Source organism: Pristiophorus japonicus, chromosome 18 (genome assembly GCF_044704955.1).
Source record: "Pristiophorus japonicus isolate sPriJap1 chromosome 18, sPriJap1.hap1, whole genome shotgun sequence".
In the NCBI taxonomy this organism is placed as follows: Eukaryota; Metazoa; Chordata; class Chondrichthyes; family Pristiophoridae; genus Pristiophorus; species Pristiophorus japonicus.
Window position 1 is genome coordinate 32,781,023 of NC_091994.1, and position 19,055 is coordinate 32,800,077.

Sequence of the window (19,055 nt, forward strand, 5' to 3'; positions counted from 1 at the left end):
AAGTGCGCCGAAAAAAAGACCTCCGTATTCTGGCCGCTCCCCAGCCTCTCCTCGGTCGTGGCGCAGTGTGGCCCAATGGACTGGGAGCGGAGCCAGGTCCCAGCGCTGAAAACAGTGCCGGGATCTCTGCACATGCACGCGAGAGTCTGCACGTATGTGCAGTAGCTCTTGGCAGGCCATTTCTGCAAACGCGCGCTGCAGGCTGTGTGGGAGGAGTCCAAAGTATGCCGTCCCTAGCCCTGGCCGAATGGGCTCCCTCATCGGCGGCTGTGTGCGCTACAGGCTGTGTCATCTGATTGTTTTCTTCCCTTCATGTCAAAAGATGATTTGATTCCTTTCAGCTTTGGATTAGGGGATTTACAGATTTACAGATTAGGGGATTTACAGATTAGAAACACTTAAAGAAAATCAAGATGGAACTTTGGCCTGGGAGGGGCCTGTGGTGATGGTTCTGGAATCCACCATTGGTGATGCCTCTGATCTAATTGTAAAACTCCTGAAGAGTTTCTGGGGGTCTGGGTTTGTAACTCTCGACCAGATGAACCGGGGATTCATGCGGGTGTTTGATGCCATGCCGGACATCAGTCTAGACATGCTTCGCAAGAGGGTACTTCCACCTCCCCCCCATTCCCCCCCCCCCCTCCTCTCCTCTCTCCTCTCTCCCCTGGCTGAATGGGCTCCCTCATCGACGGCCTGCTGCGTTCCCCAAGGTAGGACTTCTATTTTTTATTTACTGATTGATTTTGGTGCTTTAGGGGCAGGGTTCCTTCTATTTTATTTGTTAATTAATTGCTTATTACTTTTTGTGCTTTGTTTGGTGCTTAGTGGTGCTTTAAATGTAGTTACTTGCGCCAATTCATAACTGTAAGTAAGGTCTTTCTGTGCGGTCAAAAGTGGACACATACACTGCCCTAAGTTAGTTTAGTACAACTTTTTTCTGGCCAAATTGGCATCAATGGCGTAAGTGGCTGGGAACGCCTCCTTTTGAAAAAAAAAACTTAACTAACTCACTTACACTGGCGCAAATTAAATGGCCATATTTGCAACTAAAAAGATACACCAGAAAAATCAAGTTACATCAAAAAAAACGTTGCAACTCATCGGGAAATTTAGGCCCATAGTCCCCGAGTTTTAGTTTCCCTTATGAATGGAAATATCCTCTCTGCATCCACCTTGTCAAGCCCCCTCATTATCTTATGTTTTAATAAGATCACCTCTCATTCTTCTGAACTCCAATGTGTATAGGCCCAACCTACCTTCATAAGTCAACCCCTCTCATCTCCGGAATCAACCTAGTGAACCTTCTCTGTAGGTTACGGCTCTTTAAGTTTTAAATGTGATGAGGGCTTCTGCCTCTACCACCCTTTCAGGCAGTGAGTTCCAGTCTCCCACCAACCTCTGGGTGAAGAAATGTCTCATCTCCCCTCTAATCCTTCTACCAACAACTTTAAATCTACAAATCAAAGTGTAACCGTATATATACACTATCTACCACTGCAGCATTGCCCCAGGGTTGAAGATAAACTCGTTATTCCAATTAGCGCACTGGGTTTGACATAAACCCTGTTTTCTCCTAGCCTTTGGATAGTGGAAGAATAAACATTTTATAGCAAAACATTCTTAAACGCTCCATAGAACTCGGTTCTGATGTTGGTAGGGCCATTGAAAAGTTATATGTAGAAAGCAAGCAACTAGGTTTAAATAATGGAGGAATAAGAATAGATGGAGAGTTTTTAGGTTCACTCAATTAACATAGGGTTCATAAACTGTGAATCAGGTTTATTTTAAATAAAAATTAAGATTAGCAGAAAATCATTATTGCAGATTTCACTTGACTGCAAAACCCATAGCAACATAGAAAATAGGTGCAGGAGTAGGCCATAGAAAACATATTTTCTATGTTTCTATGTTTCTATTCGGCCCTTCGAGCCTGCACCACCATTCAATAAGATCAAGGCTGATCATTCCCTCAGTACCCCTTTCCTGCTTTCTCTCCATACTCCTTGATCCCCTTAGCCGTAAGGGCCATATCTAACTCCCTCTTGAATATATTCAATGAACTGGCATCAACAACTCTCTGCGGCAGGGAATTCCACAGGTTAACGACTGAGATGAGGTGAAAAAGTTTCTCCTCATCTCAGTCCTAAATGGCCTACCCCTTATCCTAAGACTGTGTCCTCTGGTTCTGGACTTCCCCAACATCGGGAACACCCTACCCACATTTAACCTGTCCCGTCCCGTCAGAATCTTATATGTTTCTATGAGATCCCCTCTCAGCCTTCTAAACTCCAATGTATAAAGACCCAGTTGATTCAGTCTCTCCTCATGTCAGTCCAGCCATCCCGGGAATCAGTCCGGTGAACCTTCGCTGCACTCCCTCAATAGCAAGAACGTCCTTCCTCAGATTAGGAGACAAAAACTGAACACAATATTCCAGTTGAGGCCTCACCAACGCCCTGTACAACTGCAGTAAGACCTCCCTGCTCCTGTACTCAAATCCCCTAGCTATGAAGGCCAACATACCATTTGCCTTCTTCACCTGTATGCCAACTTTCAATGACTGATAAACCATGACACCCAGGTCTCGTCGCACCTCCCCTTTTTCTAATCTGCCGCCATTCAGAAAATATTCCGTCTTCGCGTTTTTGCCTCCAAAGTGGATGGCCTCACATTTATCCACATTATACTGCATCTGCCATGCATTTGCCCACTCACCTAACCTGTCCAAGTCACCCTGCAGCCTCTTAGCTTCCCCCACACAGCTTACACCGCTATCCAGTTTAGTGTCATCTTCAAACTTGGAGATATTACACTCAATTCCTTCATTTAAATCATTGATGTATATTGTAAAGAGCTGGGGTCCCAGCACTGAGTCCTGCGCACTCCACTAGTCACTGCCTGCCATTCTGAAAAGGACCCGTTTATCCCAACTCTCTGCTTCCTGTCTGCCAACCAGTTCTCTATCCACGTCAGTATATTACCCCCAATACCATGTGCTTTGATTTTGCACACCAATCTCTTGTGTGGGACCTTTTCAAAAGCTTTTTGAAAGTCCAAATACACCACATCCACTGGTTCTCCCTTGTCCACTCTGCTAGTTACATCCTCAAAACATTCCAGAAGATTTGTCAAGCATGATTTCCCCTTCATAAATCCATGCTGACTTGGACCGATCTTGTCATTGCTTTCCAAATGCGCTGCTATTTCATCCTTAATAATTGATTCCAACATTTTCCCCACTACTGATGTCAGGCTAACCGGTCTATAATTACCTCCTTTCTATCTCCCTCCCTTTTTAAAAAGTGGTGTTACATTAGCTACCCTCCAGTCCATAGGAACTGATTCAGAATCAATAGACTGTTGGAAAATGATCACCAATGCATCCACTATTTCTAGGGCCACTTCGTTAAGTACTCTGGGATGCAGACTGGGATAACGAATAAAGGCAGATGTCCCCTGGACCTGATGGCTTGCATCCTAGGGTCTTAAGAGAAGTAGCGGCAGGGATTGTGGATGCATTGGTTGTAATTTACCAAAATTCCCCGGATTCTGGGGTGGTCCCAGCAGATTGGAAAACTACAAACGCCCCTATTCAAAAAAGGAGGCAGACAAAAAGCAGGAAACTATAGACCGGTTAGCCTAACATCTGTGGTTGGGAAAATGTTGGAGTCAATTATTAAAGAAGCAGTAGCAGGGCATTTGGAAAAGCAAAATTTGGTCAAAGTCAGCATGGATTTATGAAGGGGAAGTCATGTTTGACAAATTTGCTGGAATTCTTTGAGGATGTAACGAACAGGGTGGATAAAGGGGAACCAGTGGATGTGGTGTATTTGAACTTCCAGAAGGGATTTGACAAGGTGCCACATAAAAGGTTACTGCACAAGATAAAAGTTCATGGGGTTGTGGGTAATATATTAGCATGGACAGAAGATTGGCTGGCATCTTTGATTATCTTTCAACATAAGAACATAAGAAATAAGAACAGGAGTAGGCCATATGGCCCCTCGAGTCTGCTCCGCCATTCAATAAATCATGGCTGATCTGATCATGGACTCAGCTCCACTTCCCCACCCGCTCCCCATAACCCCTCCCTTATCCCCTTTTCGTTTATTTCTGACTTAAATTTATTTAATGTTCCACCTTCCACAGCTCTCTGAGGCAGCAAATTCTACAGATTTACAACCCTCTGAGAGAAGAAATTTCTCTTCATTCTTTTTTAAATGGGCGGCCCCTTATTCTAAGATTATGCCCTCTAGTTCTAGTCTCCCCCATCAGTGGAAACATCTTCTCTGCATCACCTTGTGAAGCCCCCTCATAATCTTATATGTTTCGATAAGATCGCCTCTCATTCTTCTGAATTCCAATGAGTCGAGGCCCAACCTACTCAACCTTTTCTCATAAGTCAACCCCCTCATCCCCAGAATCAACCGAGTGAACCTTCTCTGAACTGCCTCCAAAGCAAGTGTATCCTTTTGTAAATATGGAAACCAAAACTGCAGTTAGTATTGTGTGGCCTCACCAATACCTTATATAGCTGGAGCAAGACTTCCCTGCTTTTATACTCCATCCCCTTTGCAATAAAGGCCAAGGTACCATTGCCCTTCCTGATCATTTGCTGTACCTGCATACTATCCTTTTGCGTTTCATGCACAAGTACCCCCAGATCCCGTTGCACTGCGGCACTTTGCAATCTTTCTCCATTTAAATAATAACTTGCTCTTTGATTTTTTTTTCTGCCAAAGTGCATGACCTCACACTTTCCAACATTATACTCCATCTGCCAATTTTTTGCCCACTCACTTAGCCCGTGTTATGTCCTTTTGCAGATTTTGTGTCCTCCTCACACATTGCTTTTTCTCCCATCTTTGTATCGTCAGCAAACTTGGCTATGTTACACTCAGTCCCTTCTTCCAAGTCATTAATATAGATTGTAAATAGTTGGGGTCCCAGCACTGATCCCTGCGGCACCCCACTAGTTACTGGTTGCCAACCAGAGAATGAACCATTTATTCTGACTATCTATTTTCTGTTAGTTAGCCAATCCTCTATCCTTGCTAATATATTACTCCCAACCCCGTGAACTTTTATCTTGTGCAGTAACCTTTTATGTGGCACTTTGTCAAATGCCTTCTGGATGTCCAAATATATCACATCCCTGGTTCCCCTTTATCCACCCTGTTCGTTACATCCTCAAAGAACTCCAGCAAATTTGTCAACATGACTTCCCCTTCATAAATCCATGCTGACTCTGCCTGACCGAATTTTGCTTTTCCAAATGTCCTGCTACTGCTTCTTTAAAAATGGACTCCAACATTTCCCCAACCACAGATGTTAGGCTAACTGGTCTATAGTTTCCTACTTTTTGTCTGCCTCCTTTTTTAAATAGAGGCGTTACATTTGCAGTTTTCCAAGCTGCTGTGACCTCCCAAGAATCCAGGGAATTTTGGTAAATTACAACCAATGTATGCACAAACCCTGCCGCTACTTCTCTTAAGACTCTAGGATGCAAGCCATCAGGTCCAGGAGATTGATCTGCCTTTTGTCCCATTATCTTACTGAGTAGCATCTCCTTAGTGATTGTGATAAGTTCCTCCCCCTCATAGCCCGTTGACTATTCACTGTTGGAATATTGTTAGTGTCCTCTACCGTAAAGACTGATACAAAATATTTGTTCAGAGTTTCTGCCATCTCCATATTCCCTATTACTAATTCCCCGGTCTCGTCCTCTAAGGGACCAACATTTACTTTAACCACTCTTTTCCTTTTTATATACCTATAGAAACTCTTGCTATCTGTTTTTATATTTTGTGCTATATTTATCCTTATAAGTTTCAATTTGAGATGATGCCATAGTTCAAATATTGCAGGCAAAATGTTTTCATTAGAAGTAACCACGGATTGACACCGCTGCTGGGTCTGATGTAATTTATACCAGGGTGCTCATGGGGAAATCATTTGTAACTAGCTCATGTATGCAACAGTTTACTTGAGGTCCACATTAGCTCCCATTGGTTGGAGGGTGACTGATGTGGTCCAATTATTTAAGGAAATAAATTATAGGCCTGCGAGTTTGATTTCAGACATAGGTAGTTTTTAGAAAGTGTTTGTGGGATGTGATAGATGTGGAAGCTTTGGCAATTATTAGGGATAAAAACATTCTCACCATCCAAGTTTTAAGGCTTACTGTTGAAATTGAATTCTGTTTGGTGCAACAAAAACTATCAAGCAGCCATCTGTTAAAAACATACTTTCACTCGGCAGTCTGTCAGGAGCATAACCATCTGAAATGATGATAATACAAATTCTGCCTCTCCTGAATCAGATGATCCTTGATCTGGGAATAACTGTCTCCACTCTTTGGAAACCAAGACATTTCAGGAGCTGGTCAATAGTAAATTTCAATTATTTTGAGACATTAAAGTGGTCTCCATCATTCCTCTGATATACTGGAAAATGATTTTTATACAAAAGCATCAGAGATTATTTTCCTAAATGAAAGAGCACTGCTGTGGCTAAACAGACGCACAAGTTTCCAGCTTCCAGAAGATGCACCAAACTCAAACTTGGATATAAACCTTGAAAACTTTAGTTCGAGACATTAATGCCCGCTTCTCTTGGGGTAGACACTCATTGTACCCTTCAGCTACACATTAAATCAAATAAACAATATCTTAAGTTGGAAATGTCTTCAAAACCAAACATAGCTTATACAAACAAAAAAACTTGAAGGGTACATCAAAGCATACAGCCTTTATGCAATAGGTGATATCTAATTTAAATCTAGATCTACCATCTCCTTATTGGAGATTAAAACAGAGCAATTAAAATAATTCAGTGTGTGAAATCATGAAATCATCAGGGCGCAATGGATTCCCTTGCGAATTGTATTAATAATCAGCGATTGGTGTAATTGGATTCCCCATTGGTCAGCTGTTCATATTTAATCCACTAACTCCCTGACATAATTAATCTCATTAACAAAGAACGTGAAACACTATTGCTAATCGGGTTTGAGCTTGAATTGTAACCACGGAACTCTTGTCAAGATAGTAATATGTGAAGTGGAATTCCTGCAACATATGCACCACAATCAGATGGGAATGTGGTCAAACATCACAAATCTACCGGAGGTTGGACATCCAATTCCTCCAATCAATGCAGAGGATGTCCACCCTCCAACCGACTCACTCCAAACCCTATGGTAGAATGACCCGTCCAAAAATAACTCGCTGAACACTGAGGACCCGAGTGACCGGCTCACCATCCGAAACACTGCCCAACGGCGCATGCGCACTACAGCCTGGCGGGCCCAGGATCGGGACACAACAACCCATTTATTCCTGTTCGGTTACCGTCAACCACGCAAAACTGGCGATGCTACTTGCAGAAACATGGCTACCCCATAACTCTCAGAGCATCCCGTCCCGAAACAGAAGCGCGATCACGTGGTGTCCGCAAGCGCCTCGAGGGTGCCGGCGCATGCGCACTCGCAGGCATTCACACCCGCCTCGGGAAAATCGAAGCCCCGGCCCGGCGCGCTCCTCGTCCAATGCGCATGCGCCGAATTCACCAATGCGCGAAACTGGCGCGGCCAGGTTAAGCCGCATGCGCATTGCCACCTTCCGTTCGCAGAGTATTGTGGGGACGCGGAGAATCCTAAAATGGCGGATCTGGCAAACGAAGGTAAGCAAGTGAAAACGGGCACGGAGTGTTGGGATGCCACACAAGCGAGGCGGGAATGCAGCCTCCTAACCCAGGGCGCGCACAGCAGCAATGTCGGTTTCTGCGCTAGGCGCAGGACAGTGTTGTCGTATCGCTCCCCACTGAATGAGGAGATAAGGTGGAAGAATACACACACCCACAACAAAACACCGGCTCACCAGGCCTCACTGAGCTACAACACCGGCACACGAATCAATAACAACAAAATCAGGCGGAAATATTCGGTTAGATAGTTGCAAAAGGATAGGACAAGGCATTAAAAAGGCAGAACACGCCCGAGAGACAAACCGTGTGCAACAGAAAGAGACTGAGACATCCTAATACTGTCTGAAAATGAAAAGGAGGAAGCGTGCGAAAGGGAGGGGTAAGGAGAGAAGTGTGAAGCGAGGGGGAGAAGGGTGAGTTAGAAAACAGTGAATATGATGGGAGATCAGGGATAGGGGGGGGAGAGAGAGATGAGGGTGATGGGGAGATCAGAGTGAAGGGAGGGGGAAGAGAGATCAGGGTGACTGGGGAAGATCTGGGTGATGGGAAGGGGAAAAGGAGCTACATGTGGGACAGATCAACGGCGTAAAAGAGAGCAGAGCACGGGAAGAGGTGGGGATTGAGTAGAAGGGTAGAGAAGAATGTGATGGTGATTGAGAGGTTCAGTGAAGAGTGTGACTGGAACAAGAGAGTCTGAGAAGAGTGCAAGGGTCGGTGAGAGGTGTAGATAGTATAGGAACCTTAATAGGCCATTCAGCCCCTTGAGCTTGTTCTGTCATTTTAATTGATTATGAATGATCTGTGCCTCAACCCCATTTACCAGCTTTTTCTCCATATCCCTTGATACCCATACCAACAAAAATCTGTTGGAATTGTCTTACAAATTTCAATTGACTCAGCATCCAGAATTTTGCAAGAGATAATTCCATATTTTCAATACATAGAATTACATAGGATATACGACACAGAAACAGACCATTTGGCCCAACCAGCCCATGCTCCATTCGAGCCTCCTTCTGTCTGTCTTCATCTAAATCTATCAGCATACCCCTCTATTTTCCCTCATATGCTTGTCTAGCCTCTCCTTAAATGCATCTATACTATTCAATTTAACCACTCCCTATGGGGTAGCGAGTTCCACATTCTCACCACTCTTTGGGTAAAGAATTTTCTTCTGAATTACTTACTGGATTTCTCGGTGACTATCTTATATTGATGACCTCTAGTTTTGTTCTTCCCCACAAGTGGAAATATTCTCTCTTTCTCCACTCTTACTGAAACATTTCATAATTTTAAAGACCTATTAGGTCACCCCTAAGCCTCCTTTACTATGGTAGCATCCTTTTTGCATCCTTACTCATTTAAGATCTCAGCCATGTCCTCTGCCTCCACAAGATGATCTTTTTGGTCTCTAATCGGCCCCATCTTTCTTTTGACTACCCTTTTAATATTTATGTTTATAAAAGACTTTTGGGTTCCCTTTTATGTTGCCCACAAATCTATTCTCGTATACTTTCTTTGCCCCTATTATTTCCTTTTCTGGGACAAAATTAATTGGCACTTGGAAAAATATGGGTTGATAAATGGAAGCCAGCACCGATTTGTTAAAGGAAAATAGTGTTTGACTAATTTGATTGAGTTTTTTGAAGTAACGGAGCGGGTTCATGAGAGTAGTGTGGTTGAGGATATGGGAGCATAACCTTAAAATTAGAACTAGGGCTTTTAAGGGGTGCAGGAACAGAAAGACCTGGGGATGTATGTATACAAATCTTTGAAGGTGACAGGACAAGTTGAGAAGGCTGTTAAAAAGGCATACAGGATCCTTGATATAAATATAGGCATAGAGTACAAAAGCAAGGAAGTTATGCAAACCTTTATAAACCACTGGTTTGGCCCCAGCTGGAACATTATGGCCAATTCTGGGCACCACACTTTAGGACGGATGTCATGGCCTTGGGGAGGGTGCTGAGGAGATTTACTAGAATGGTACTTGGGATGAAAGACTTCAGTTTCGTGAAGAGACTTGAGAAGCTGGGATTGTTCTCCTCAGAGCAGAGCAGATTAAGAGATTTCATAGAGCTGTTCAAAATCATGAAAGGGTTTTTATAGAATAAATAAGGAGAAACTGTTTCCAGTGGCTGAAGGGTCAGTAACCAGAGGACACACAAGAACCACAGGTGATATGAGAAAATTGTTTTTTTACACAGCAAGTTATGATGATCTGGAATGCACTGCCTGAAAGGGTGGTCATGAGAACATAAGAAATAGGAGTAGGCCATTTGGCCTCTCGAGCCTGCTCAGCCATTCAGTAAGATCATCGCTGATCTTCGACCTCAACTCCACTTTCTGACCTGATCCCCAGATCCAATAATAACTTTTACAGGGGAATTGGAGAAATACTTGAAGGGATTAATTTGCAGGGCTATGGGGAAAGAGCAGCGGAGTGGGGTTAATTGGATAGCTTTTTTAGCTGGTACAAACATGATGGGCTGAATAGCCCCCATCTGTGCTGTATCATTCTATGAGTCTATGGTGACTGTGTGCTCTATCCCACCAAGGCCAATATATCTTTTCCTGAGGTGGCTAAAACTGAATGCAATACTCCAGATGGAGTCTGAGCAAGGCTCTATACAACTGAAGCATCATTTCCTCACTTTTGTGTTCCAACACCCTTGAGATTAAGGACAATGTTCCATTAGTGTTTTTGAGTGCAGGTGTAGTTATGCATGGAAGGAATATGTTTGAATGACAGCTTATGCAAGAGGTGTGTGCACGCGTGATGCATTGTGTAGGATAGATGAAGAGAGCGTGAACGCACACGAGGGGTGTGCGTGCAAGGGCATGTGTGACAGCGTGGTTGAGCTTGAGTGTGAGAAAGAGAGACTGAGCTGGTGAGTGGAGTGTTTGTGAAAGACTGAGCGAGAGGAGTGTGTGAGTGCAAGTGTGCAGAGTGGTGTGTATCGTGAAGAATAATGTGCATGACGAGGGGTGTGAGGGGGAGAGGGTGTGTGTGGACGTTTGTTTGTAAGTGTGTGCAATGGATGGTGTGAAAAAGCATGAAGGGAGTGTGAGCGTGCCAGGGGGCACGTGTTTGCGAGAGTGTACAAGGGATGGGTGCGTGTGAGAGTGCATATAAGGGCATTGTGAGTGCGTGCAAGCACATGGGATGATTTGTGTCTTTCAGAATGATGATGTGTGTGCATGAAGGCAGTTATGAGCATGTGGGTGTGTGGCAGAGAGACACATGTGGAAGCTTGAAGGGTGAAAGAGAATGCACCCAAGGGGAATGTGTGAGTGAACAGGAAGGGAGTGTTTTTTGTGTGAGAGTGAGCTTGCACAAAGGGTAGGTGTTTGAGTGTCTGGGAGTACGTTGTTTGTGTGAGCATAGGTAAATGTGTATGAGAGCAGATGTGAAAGAGCGGTGTGTATGAGAGAGATGGCACAAAGGGTGGGAATGTGAGAGCGCATGAGGGAGCATTTGAGGGGAATGTGGGGAAAAAGAGCGTGACTGTGGGTGAGCAGTGTGATAGCATTCACACACGAGATGTGTGAGAGGGGGAGCGTGAGAGGGATGTGCATGAGAGATTGAGCGCTTGCACGTGCAAAGGTGGAGCGTGTGAGGGAAGTATGTATGAGAGTGAGTGAGAGCAAGTGCGTGAAGGAGGGTGTGTCTGAGAGAGCACAAGGGGTGTGTGAGCACTTGAGTGCGGTGTGCGTGACTGCGCACGCGAGGGCATTATGGGAGTACATGAGGCTGGGATGCATGTGAGTGGGTTGTTGACAGTGTTCAGGAGGAGTGTTTTTGTGAGGAGAGTGACTGGGCACAAGGGGAGCGTGAGTGCACATGCACGAGGGAAGCGTGTGTGCATGATAGTGCAGGAGGAGTGTGTGGGAGAGATGGGGCATGAGGGGAATATAAGAGTGAGGAAGTGTGGGTAGCGCATATGAGAGAAGGGTTGTGCAAAAGAACACATGGGGAGAGTGTTTGGAACAGTGAGTGTGTGGAGGGATGCACAAGGTGAGTGTGCGAGAGAGAGCATATGAAGGGGGGAAGAAAAAGAGGGAAGGGAATGTGGAGGGTAGTGAGAGAGATCGGGTGCAGATGAATGTGCCAGACTGAATTGTTCTACAATTTTCATCCTGTTAAAGAAAAGCAGCTGTGATTAAAATGTAGATACTAATTTATTGTTTGTTCTTCATTCACAGAGAAGCCTGCCATTGCTCCACCTGTTTTTGTATTCCAAAAAAACGAGAAAGGACAGAAGGTAAATATTCTATCTCGATATTTATGTCACTGTATTGCATTTTGTGAAATAAAGGGGTTGCCAGTCTGAATTATATTTTAATTGTCTTTCAAGAGCATGAAGTCCAAAGCACCTTGCCCAGAAAATTCCCCAACTCAACAGATATCAATTTAGTTCCCCTTTAAATGTGCTGCTTAAGTCCAGATTTAGTCACTTCTCTGGAAGTCTGTTTCAGGCATCCACTATCCGGGAGGGGGAAAGGTGTATTTTTTTCCCTAATCTCTAACCTTGCTCAATACCTGTGAATTTTGTATTTCTGTCCTCCAGTCCTAACATAATTGTCTGCTTGCTTGATTCTTCATCTATAGCCTTATTTTACACAATCATGCCTTCACCCTCTTAAAACATGCTAACTAATACTGCTGTTTCTTCTGGAAATGTCATTTTTCAAGTCAAATAATGTTGCTGAGATCTTAATTAACTTTCTGTTTACCAGCCATATAAATCAGTAAGCTCGCATCAGCTTAATCTACCTTTCTGTGGCTTTTCCAGCTGTACATTAACGGGGGTGGATTTGATTGAGCAATCTCAAATTACAGTTCAGTGTGCCTTATGACTTTTGTGAATACTGTATTGTTTTTAGACACCAGGTATATGACTACTGGAGTGCTGGAGATGCAAGACTTGAGGGAGTGTTGCAGGTAGATTGTGTGTTTCAAGGTAGTAATGCATCAAGGAGGTTCAGATTACAATGATTTGAACCTTGACGTGTCGGAAATCCATGAAACAAACTTTCACCTTGAGATGTCCTTGTGGGTAGTGGTGGACAGTAGATTCTGGTGGTTGAATCGCAATTTGAACTCCATCGAATTCATATTTTTGCATGTTGTAAGAACATAAGGTAGCCTGTAAATGAGGCAGTAATGCATTAAGAGGTTCAAATGGCTTTGTAAGTAGTAAGTCTAAACATTATCTGAAACCTGGGATGTTTTGAAAATGGCTTTCAAGATAGCTTTCTGTCAAAATCTCTAGCAGATAACCCAAGTTGATGAAGGAGAAAATCATTTTAATGTGGTCTCTTTTTAAAAATAGAATTGGTGAGTTTATGTAGACTGCCAATGTGAGATATTAGCACTGGGGTGTGGATCACTTGCCTATTTTGGCTTCACTGTGATAGCTTTAGAACAGCATTCTAGAACAAATTCATTTCACAAAGGATTATTACAGCAAGCAGGGTTTAATGTTGTCAATCTCCAGTGCATACAGACCCAGGACCCAGAGGTCAGTGACCAATACGTTAATCCATTGTGCCATCATGCCCGCAAGAACATAGTCTCGTTAAGATGTTTGACATGACACCGTCCTTACGATATCTAATTATAAAGTGGCCTGACTAATGTATTCATTCTTTGATGCTGGCAGACTTACTACCTGCTGTTCCTGGAGAGGGGCAGAGGGAAGGAGAAAGCACATGGGGGAATGGGAGAGAATGAGTACATAAGGGGGAGACAGAAGGAAATATCATATGTAGGTAGGGGGTCAGTTTCCACATCTATATGCCAATGACACCCAGCTCCATCTCTCCACCACTTCCCTGGGTTGCCTCTGTGCTGTTTGACTGCCTTTCTGAAATCTAGTCTTGGATTAATCACAATTTTGTTTAGCTAAATATTGAGAACACTGAGGCCATCATCTTCAGCATCTGCCACAAACATTCCCTTTCCATTGATTGCATTATTTTTTTCTGGCCACTGTCTTGGTCTCAAATAGACCTTTCATAACCTTGGTGCCCTGATCAACCTTGAGCTTAATTTCATTCACAAAGACTATTTAATTTCACCCCTGCAACATTGTCTCTTTTAGCCTCTTTACTGATCTCCTTTCCTCCATGCTTCATAAACTTCAACTTATCCAAATTGTGCTACATATATCCTGTCCCACACTAAGTTCTGTTGTCCCGCAGGACATTCTGAAAAGGGAGGGTGAACAGCCAGTTGTCGTGGTGCACATTGGTACCAACGATATAGGTTTAAAAAAAGGGATGAGGTCCTACGAGACGAATTTAAGGAGCGAGGAGCTAAATTAAAACGTAGGACCTCAAAAGTAGTAATCTCTGGATTGCTACCAGTGCCACGAGCTAGTCAGAGTAGGAATCGCAGGATAGCTCGGATGAACACGTGGCTTGAGCAGCAGGGAGGGATTCAAATTCCTGGGACATTGGAACCGGTTCTGGGGGAGGTGGCATCAATACAAACCGGACGGTCTGCACCTGGGCAGGACCGGAACCAATGTCCTGGGGCGGGGAGTGTTTGCTAGTGCTGTTGGGGAGGAGTTAAACTAATATGGCAGGGAGAATGGGAACCAATGCAGGGAGACAGAGGGAAACAAAATGGAAACAAAAGCAAAAGACAGAAAGGAGATGTGGAGGGCAGAGAAACCCAAGGCAAAAAACAAAAAGGGCCACTGTACAGCAAAATTCTAAAGGGTCAAAGTGTAATAAAAAGGCAAGCATGAAAGCTCGGTGCCTCAATGCAAGGAGTATTCGGAACCCAGGAGAGGGCTCTGAGCTAGTTAGAGTGGGTGAGAGCTCAGATGAACAGGACCCCAAGAAAGAATGCAACAGGCAGAAGGCAACAGAGCAGAGTAGCACTGGGGTAAGTGTAAACCACAAGGTGATAGGAAGGGACAATATGTATGAATATAAAGGGGCTGCAGGAGGGGTCAAAACTAAAGTTCATTGTTTAAAAACTAGTATTAAAACACTCTACCTAAACACACGCAGCATTTGAAATAAAGTAAATGAGTTGACGGCACAAATCATTACAAATGGGTATGATTTGGTGGCCATTACAGAAACGTGGTTGCAGGGGGGCCAAGACTGGGAATTAAACATACAGGGGTATCTGACAATTCGGAAAGATAGACAAGAAGGGAAAGGAGGTGGGGTAGCTCTGTTAAAGGATGATATCAGGACAGTTGTGAGAGACGATATTGGCTCTAATGAACAAAATGTTGAATCATTGTGGGTGGAGATTAGAGATAGTAAGGGGAAAAAGTCTGGTGGGCGTAGTTTCTAGGCCCCCAAATAATAACTTCACGGTGGGGTGGGCAATTATCAAGGGAATAATGGAGGCATGTGAAAAAGGAACAACAGTAATCATGGAGGATTTTAACCTACATATCGATTGGTCAAATCAAATCGCAAGGGGTAGCCTTGAGGAGGAATTCATAGAATGCATACGGGATTGTTTCTTAAAACAGTATGTTACAGAACCTACAAGGGAGCAAGCTATCTTAGATCTGGTCCTGTGTAATGAGACAGGAATAATAAACGATCTAGTAAAAGATCCTCTCGGAATGAGTGATCACAGTATGGTTGAATTTGTAATACAGATTGAGGGTGAGGAAGTAGTGTCTCAAACGAGCATACTATGCTTAAACAAAGGGGACTACAGTGGGATGAGGGCAGAGTTAGCTCAAGCAGATTGGAAACACAGACTAAACGGTGGCACAATTGAGGAACAGTGGAGGTCTTTTAAGGAGCTCTTTCATAGTGCTCAACAAAAATATATTCCAGTGAAAAAGAAGGGCGGTAAGAGAAGGGAAAACCAGCCGTGGATAACCCAGGAAATAAAGGAGAGTATCAAATTAAAAACCAATGCGTATAAGGTGGCCAAGGTTAGTGGGAAACTAGCAGATTGGGAAAATTTTAAACGACAGCAAAGAATGACTAAGAAAGCAATAAAGAAAGGAAAGATAGATTACGAAAGTAAACTTGCGCAAAACATAAAAATAGATAGTAAAAGCTTTTACCGATATATAAAACGGAAGAGAGTGACTAAAATAAATGTTGGTCCCTTAGAAGATGAAAAGGGCGATTTAATAATGGGAAATGTGGAAATGGCTGAGACCTTAAACAATTATTTTGCTTCGGTCTTCACAGTGGAAGACACAAAAACCATGCCAAAAATTGCTGGTCATGGGAAGGGAGGACCTTGAGATAATCACTATCACTAGGGGGGTAGTGCTGGACAGGCTAATGGGACTCAAGGTAGACGAGTCCCCTGGTCCGGATGAAATGCATCTCGGGGTATTAAAAGTGATGGCGGAAGTTATAGCAGATGCATTCGTTATAATCTACCAAAATTCTCTGGACTCTGGGGAGGTACCAGCGGATTGGAAAGCAGCTAATGTAACGCCTCTGTTTAAAAAAGGGGGCAGACAAAAGGCAGGTAACTGTCGGCCGGTTAGTTTAACATCTGTAGTGGGGAAAATGCTTCAAGCTATCATTAAGGAAGAAATAGCGGGAGATCTAGATAAGAATAGTGCAATCAAGCAGACGCAACATGGATTCATGAAGGGGAAATCATGTTTAACTAATTTACTGGAATTCTTTGAGGATATAACGAGCATGGTGGATAGAGGTGTACCGATGGATGTGGTGTATTTAGATTTCCAAAAGGCATTCGATAAGGTGCCACACAAAAGGTTACTGCAGAAGATAAAGATAACGAAGTCAGAGGAAATGTATTAGTATGGATAGAGAATTGGCTGGCAAACAGAAAGCAGAGAGTCGGGATAAATGGGTCCTTTTCGGGTTGGAAATCGGTGGTTAGTGGTGTGCCACAGAGATCGGTGCTGGGACCACAACTGTTTACAATATACATAGATGACCTGGAAGAGGGGACAGAGTGTAGTGTAACAAAATTTGCAGATGACACAAAGATTAGTGGGGAAGCGGGTTGTGTAGAGGACATAGAGATTTAGATAGGTTTAGCGAATGGGCTAAGGTATGGCAGATGGAATACAATGTCGGAAAATGTGAGGTCATCCACCTTGGGGGGAAAAAAAAACAGTAAAAGAGAATATTATTTGAATGGGGAGAAATTACAACATGCTGCGGTGCAGAGGGACCTGGGGGTCCTTGTGCATGAATCCCAAAAAGTGAGTTTGCAGGTACAGCAGGTAATCAGGAAGGCGAATGGAATGTTGGCCTTCATTGCGAGAGGGATGGAGTACAAAAGCAGGAGGATCCTGCTGCAACTCTACAGGATATTGGTGAGGCCGCACCTGGAGGACTGCGTGCAGTTTTGGTCACCTTTCTTAAGGAAGGATACACTAGCCTTGGAGAGGGTACAGAGATGATTCACTAGGCTGATTCCGGAGATGAGGGGGTTACCTTATGATGATAGATTGAGTAGACTGGGTCTTTACTCATTGGAGTTCAGAAGGATGAGGGGTGAACTTATGGAAACATTTAAAATAATGAAAGGGATAGACAAGATAAAGGCAGAGAGGTTGTTTCCACTGGTCGGGGAGACTAGAATTAGGGGGCACAGCCTCAAAATACGGGGGGGCCAATTTAAAACCGAGTTGAGAAGGAATTTCTTCTCCCAGAGGGTTGTGAATCTGTGGAATTCTCTGCCGAGGGAAGCAGTTGAGGCGAGCTCATTGAATGTATTCAAATCACAGACAGATAGATTTTTAACCAATAAGAGAATTAAGGGTTATGGGGAGCGGGCGGGTAAGTGGAGCTGAGTCCACGGCCAGATCAGCCATGATCTTGTTGAGTGGCGGAGCAGGCTCGAGGGGCTAGATGGCCGACTCCTGTTCCTAATTCTTATGTTTCCCTCCCCCCCCCCCCACACATCCTCTCCTCTCCCCCCCCCCCCCCCCCATGCCCCATCCTCTCCTCTTGCCACCCCCCATCCTCTCCTCTTGCCCCCCCATCCTCTCCTCTTGCCCCCCCATCCTCTCCTCTTGCCCCCCCATCCTCTCCTCTTGCCCCCCCATCCTCTCCTCTTGCCCCCCATCCTCTCCTCTTGCCCCCCCATCCTCTCCTCTTGCCCCCCATCCTCTCCTCTTGCCCCCCCATCCTCTCCTCTTGCCCCCCATCCTCTCCTCTTGCCCCCCCATCCTCTCCTCTTGCCCCCCCATCCTCTCCTCTTGCCCCCCCATCCTCTCCTCTTGCCCCCCCATCCTCTCCTCTTGCCCCCCCATCCTCTCCTCTTGCCCCCCCCATCCTCTCCTCTTGCCCCCCCATCCTCTCCTCTTGCCCCCCCATCCTCTCCTCTTGCCCCCCCCATCCTCTCCTCTTGCCCCCCCATCCTCTCCTCTTGCCCCCCATCCTCTCCTCTTGCCCCCCCATCCTCTCCTCTTGCCCCCCCCATCCTCTCCTCTTGCCCCCCCATCCTCTCCTCTTGCCCCCCCCATCCTCTCCTCTTGCCCCCCCCATCCTCTCCTCTTGCCCCCCCCATCCTCTCCTCTTGCCCCCCCATCCTCTCCTCCTCCCCCCCATCCTCTCCTCTTCTCCCCCCATCCTCTCCTCTTCCTCCCCCCATCCTCTCCTCTTCCTCCCCCATCCTTCCTCTCCCTTCTCCCCCATCCTTCTCCTCCCCCCATCCTCTCTCTTCCATCCCCCCATCCTCTTCTCCTCCCCCCCATCCTCTTCTCATCCACCCCCCATCCTCTTCTCCATCCTTTCATCCACCCCATCCTCTTCTCATCCACCCCCCATCCTCTTCTCATCCACCCCCCATCCTCTTCTCATCCACCCCCCATCCTCTTCTCATCCACCCCCCATCCTCTTCTCATCCACCCCCCATCCTCTCCTCATCCACCCCCCATCCTCTTCTCATCCACCCCCCATCCTCTTCTCATCCACCCCCATCCTCTTCTCATCCACCCCCCATCCTCTTCTCATCCACCCCCATCCTCTTCTCATCCACCCCCCATCCTCTTCTCATCCACCCCCCATCCTCTTCTCATCCACCCCCCATCCTCTTCTCATCCACCCCCCCATCCTCTTCTCATCCACCCCCCATCCTCTTCTCATCCACCCCCCATCCTCTTCTCATCCACCCCCCATCCTCTTCTCATCCACCCCCCATCCTCTTCTCATCCACCCCCCATCCTCTTCTCATCCACCCCCCATCCTCTTCTCATCCACCCCCCATCCTCTTCTCATCCACCCCCCATCCTCTTCTCATCCACCCCCCATCCTCTTCTCATCCACCCCCCATCCTCTTCTCATCCACCCCCCATCCTCTTCTCATCCACCCCCCATCCTCTTCTCATCCACCCCCCATCCTCTTCTCATCCACC

The 19,055-nt window shown here is 45.3% G+C and overlaps 1 protein-coding gene across 7 annotated transcripts in view; it reads left to right on the top strand.

Annotated features, from left to right (window-relative positions):
* The first annotated feature begins 7,636 nt into the window (after positions 1-7,636).
* Positions 7,637-19,055, top strand: part of ranbp3b (RAN binding protein 3b) — a 114,715-nt gene continuing 103,296 nt past the window's right edge. For 6 of the 7 annotated variants that reach the window (XM_070859841.1, XM_070859842.1, XM_070859848.1 and 3 more), the window contains exons 1-2: positions 7,637-7,683; positions 11,914-11,972. In XM_070859841.1, coding sequence (XP_070715942.1) covers positions 7,662-7,683; positions 11,914-11,972 — 81 coding nt within the window. In that variant the 5' untranslated portion in view covers positions 7,637-7,661. Of the gene's footprint in view, positions 7,684-11,913; positions 11,973-12,594; positions 12,653-19,055 lie in introns of all 7 variants that reach the window. The other variant, XM_070859847.1, reaches the window with a different exon arrangement.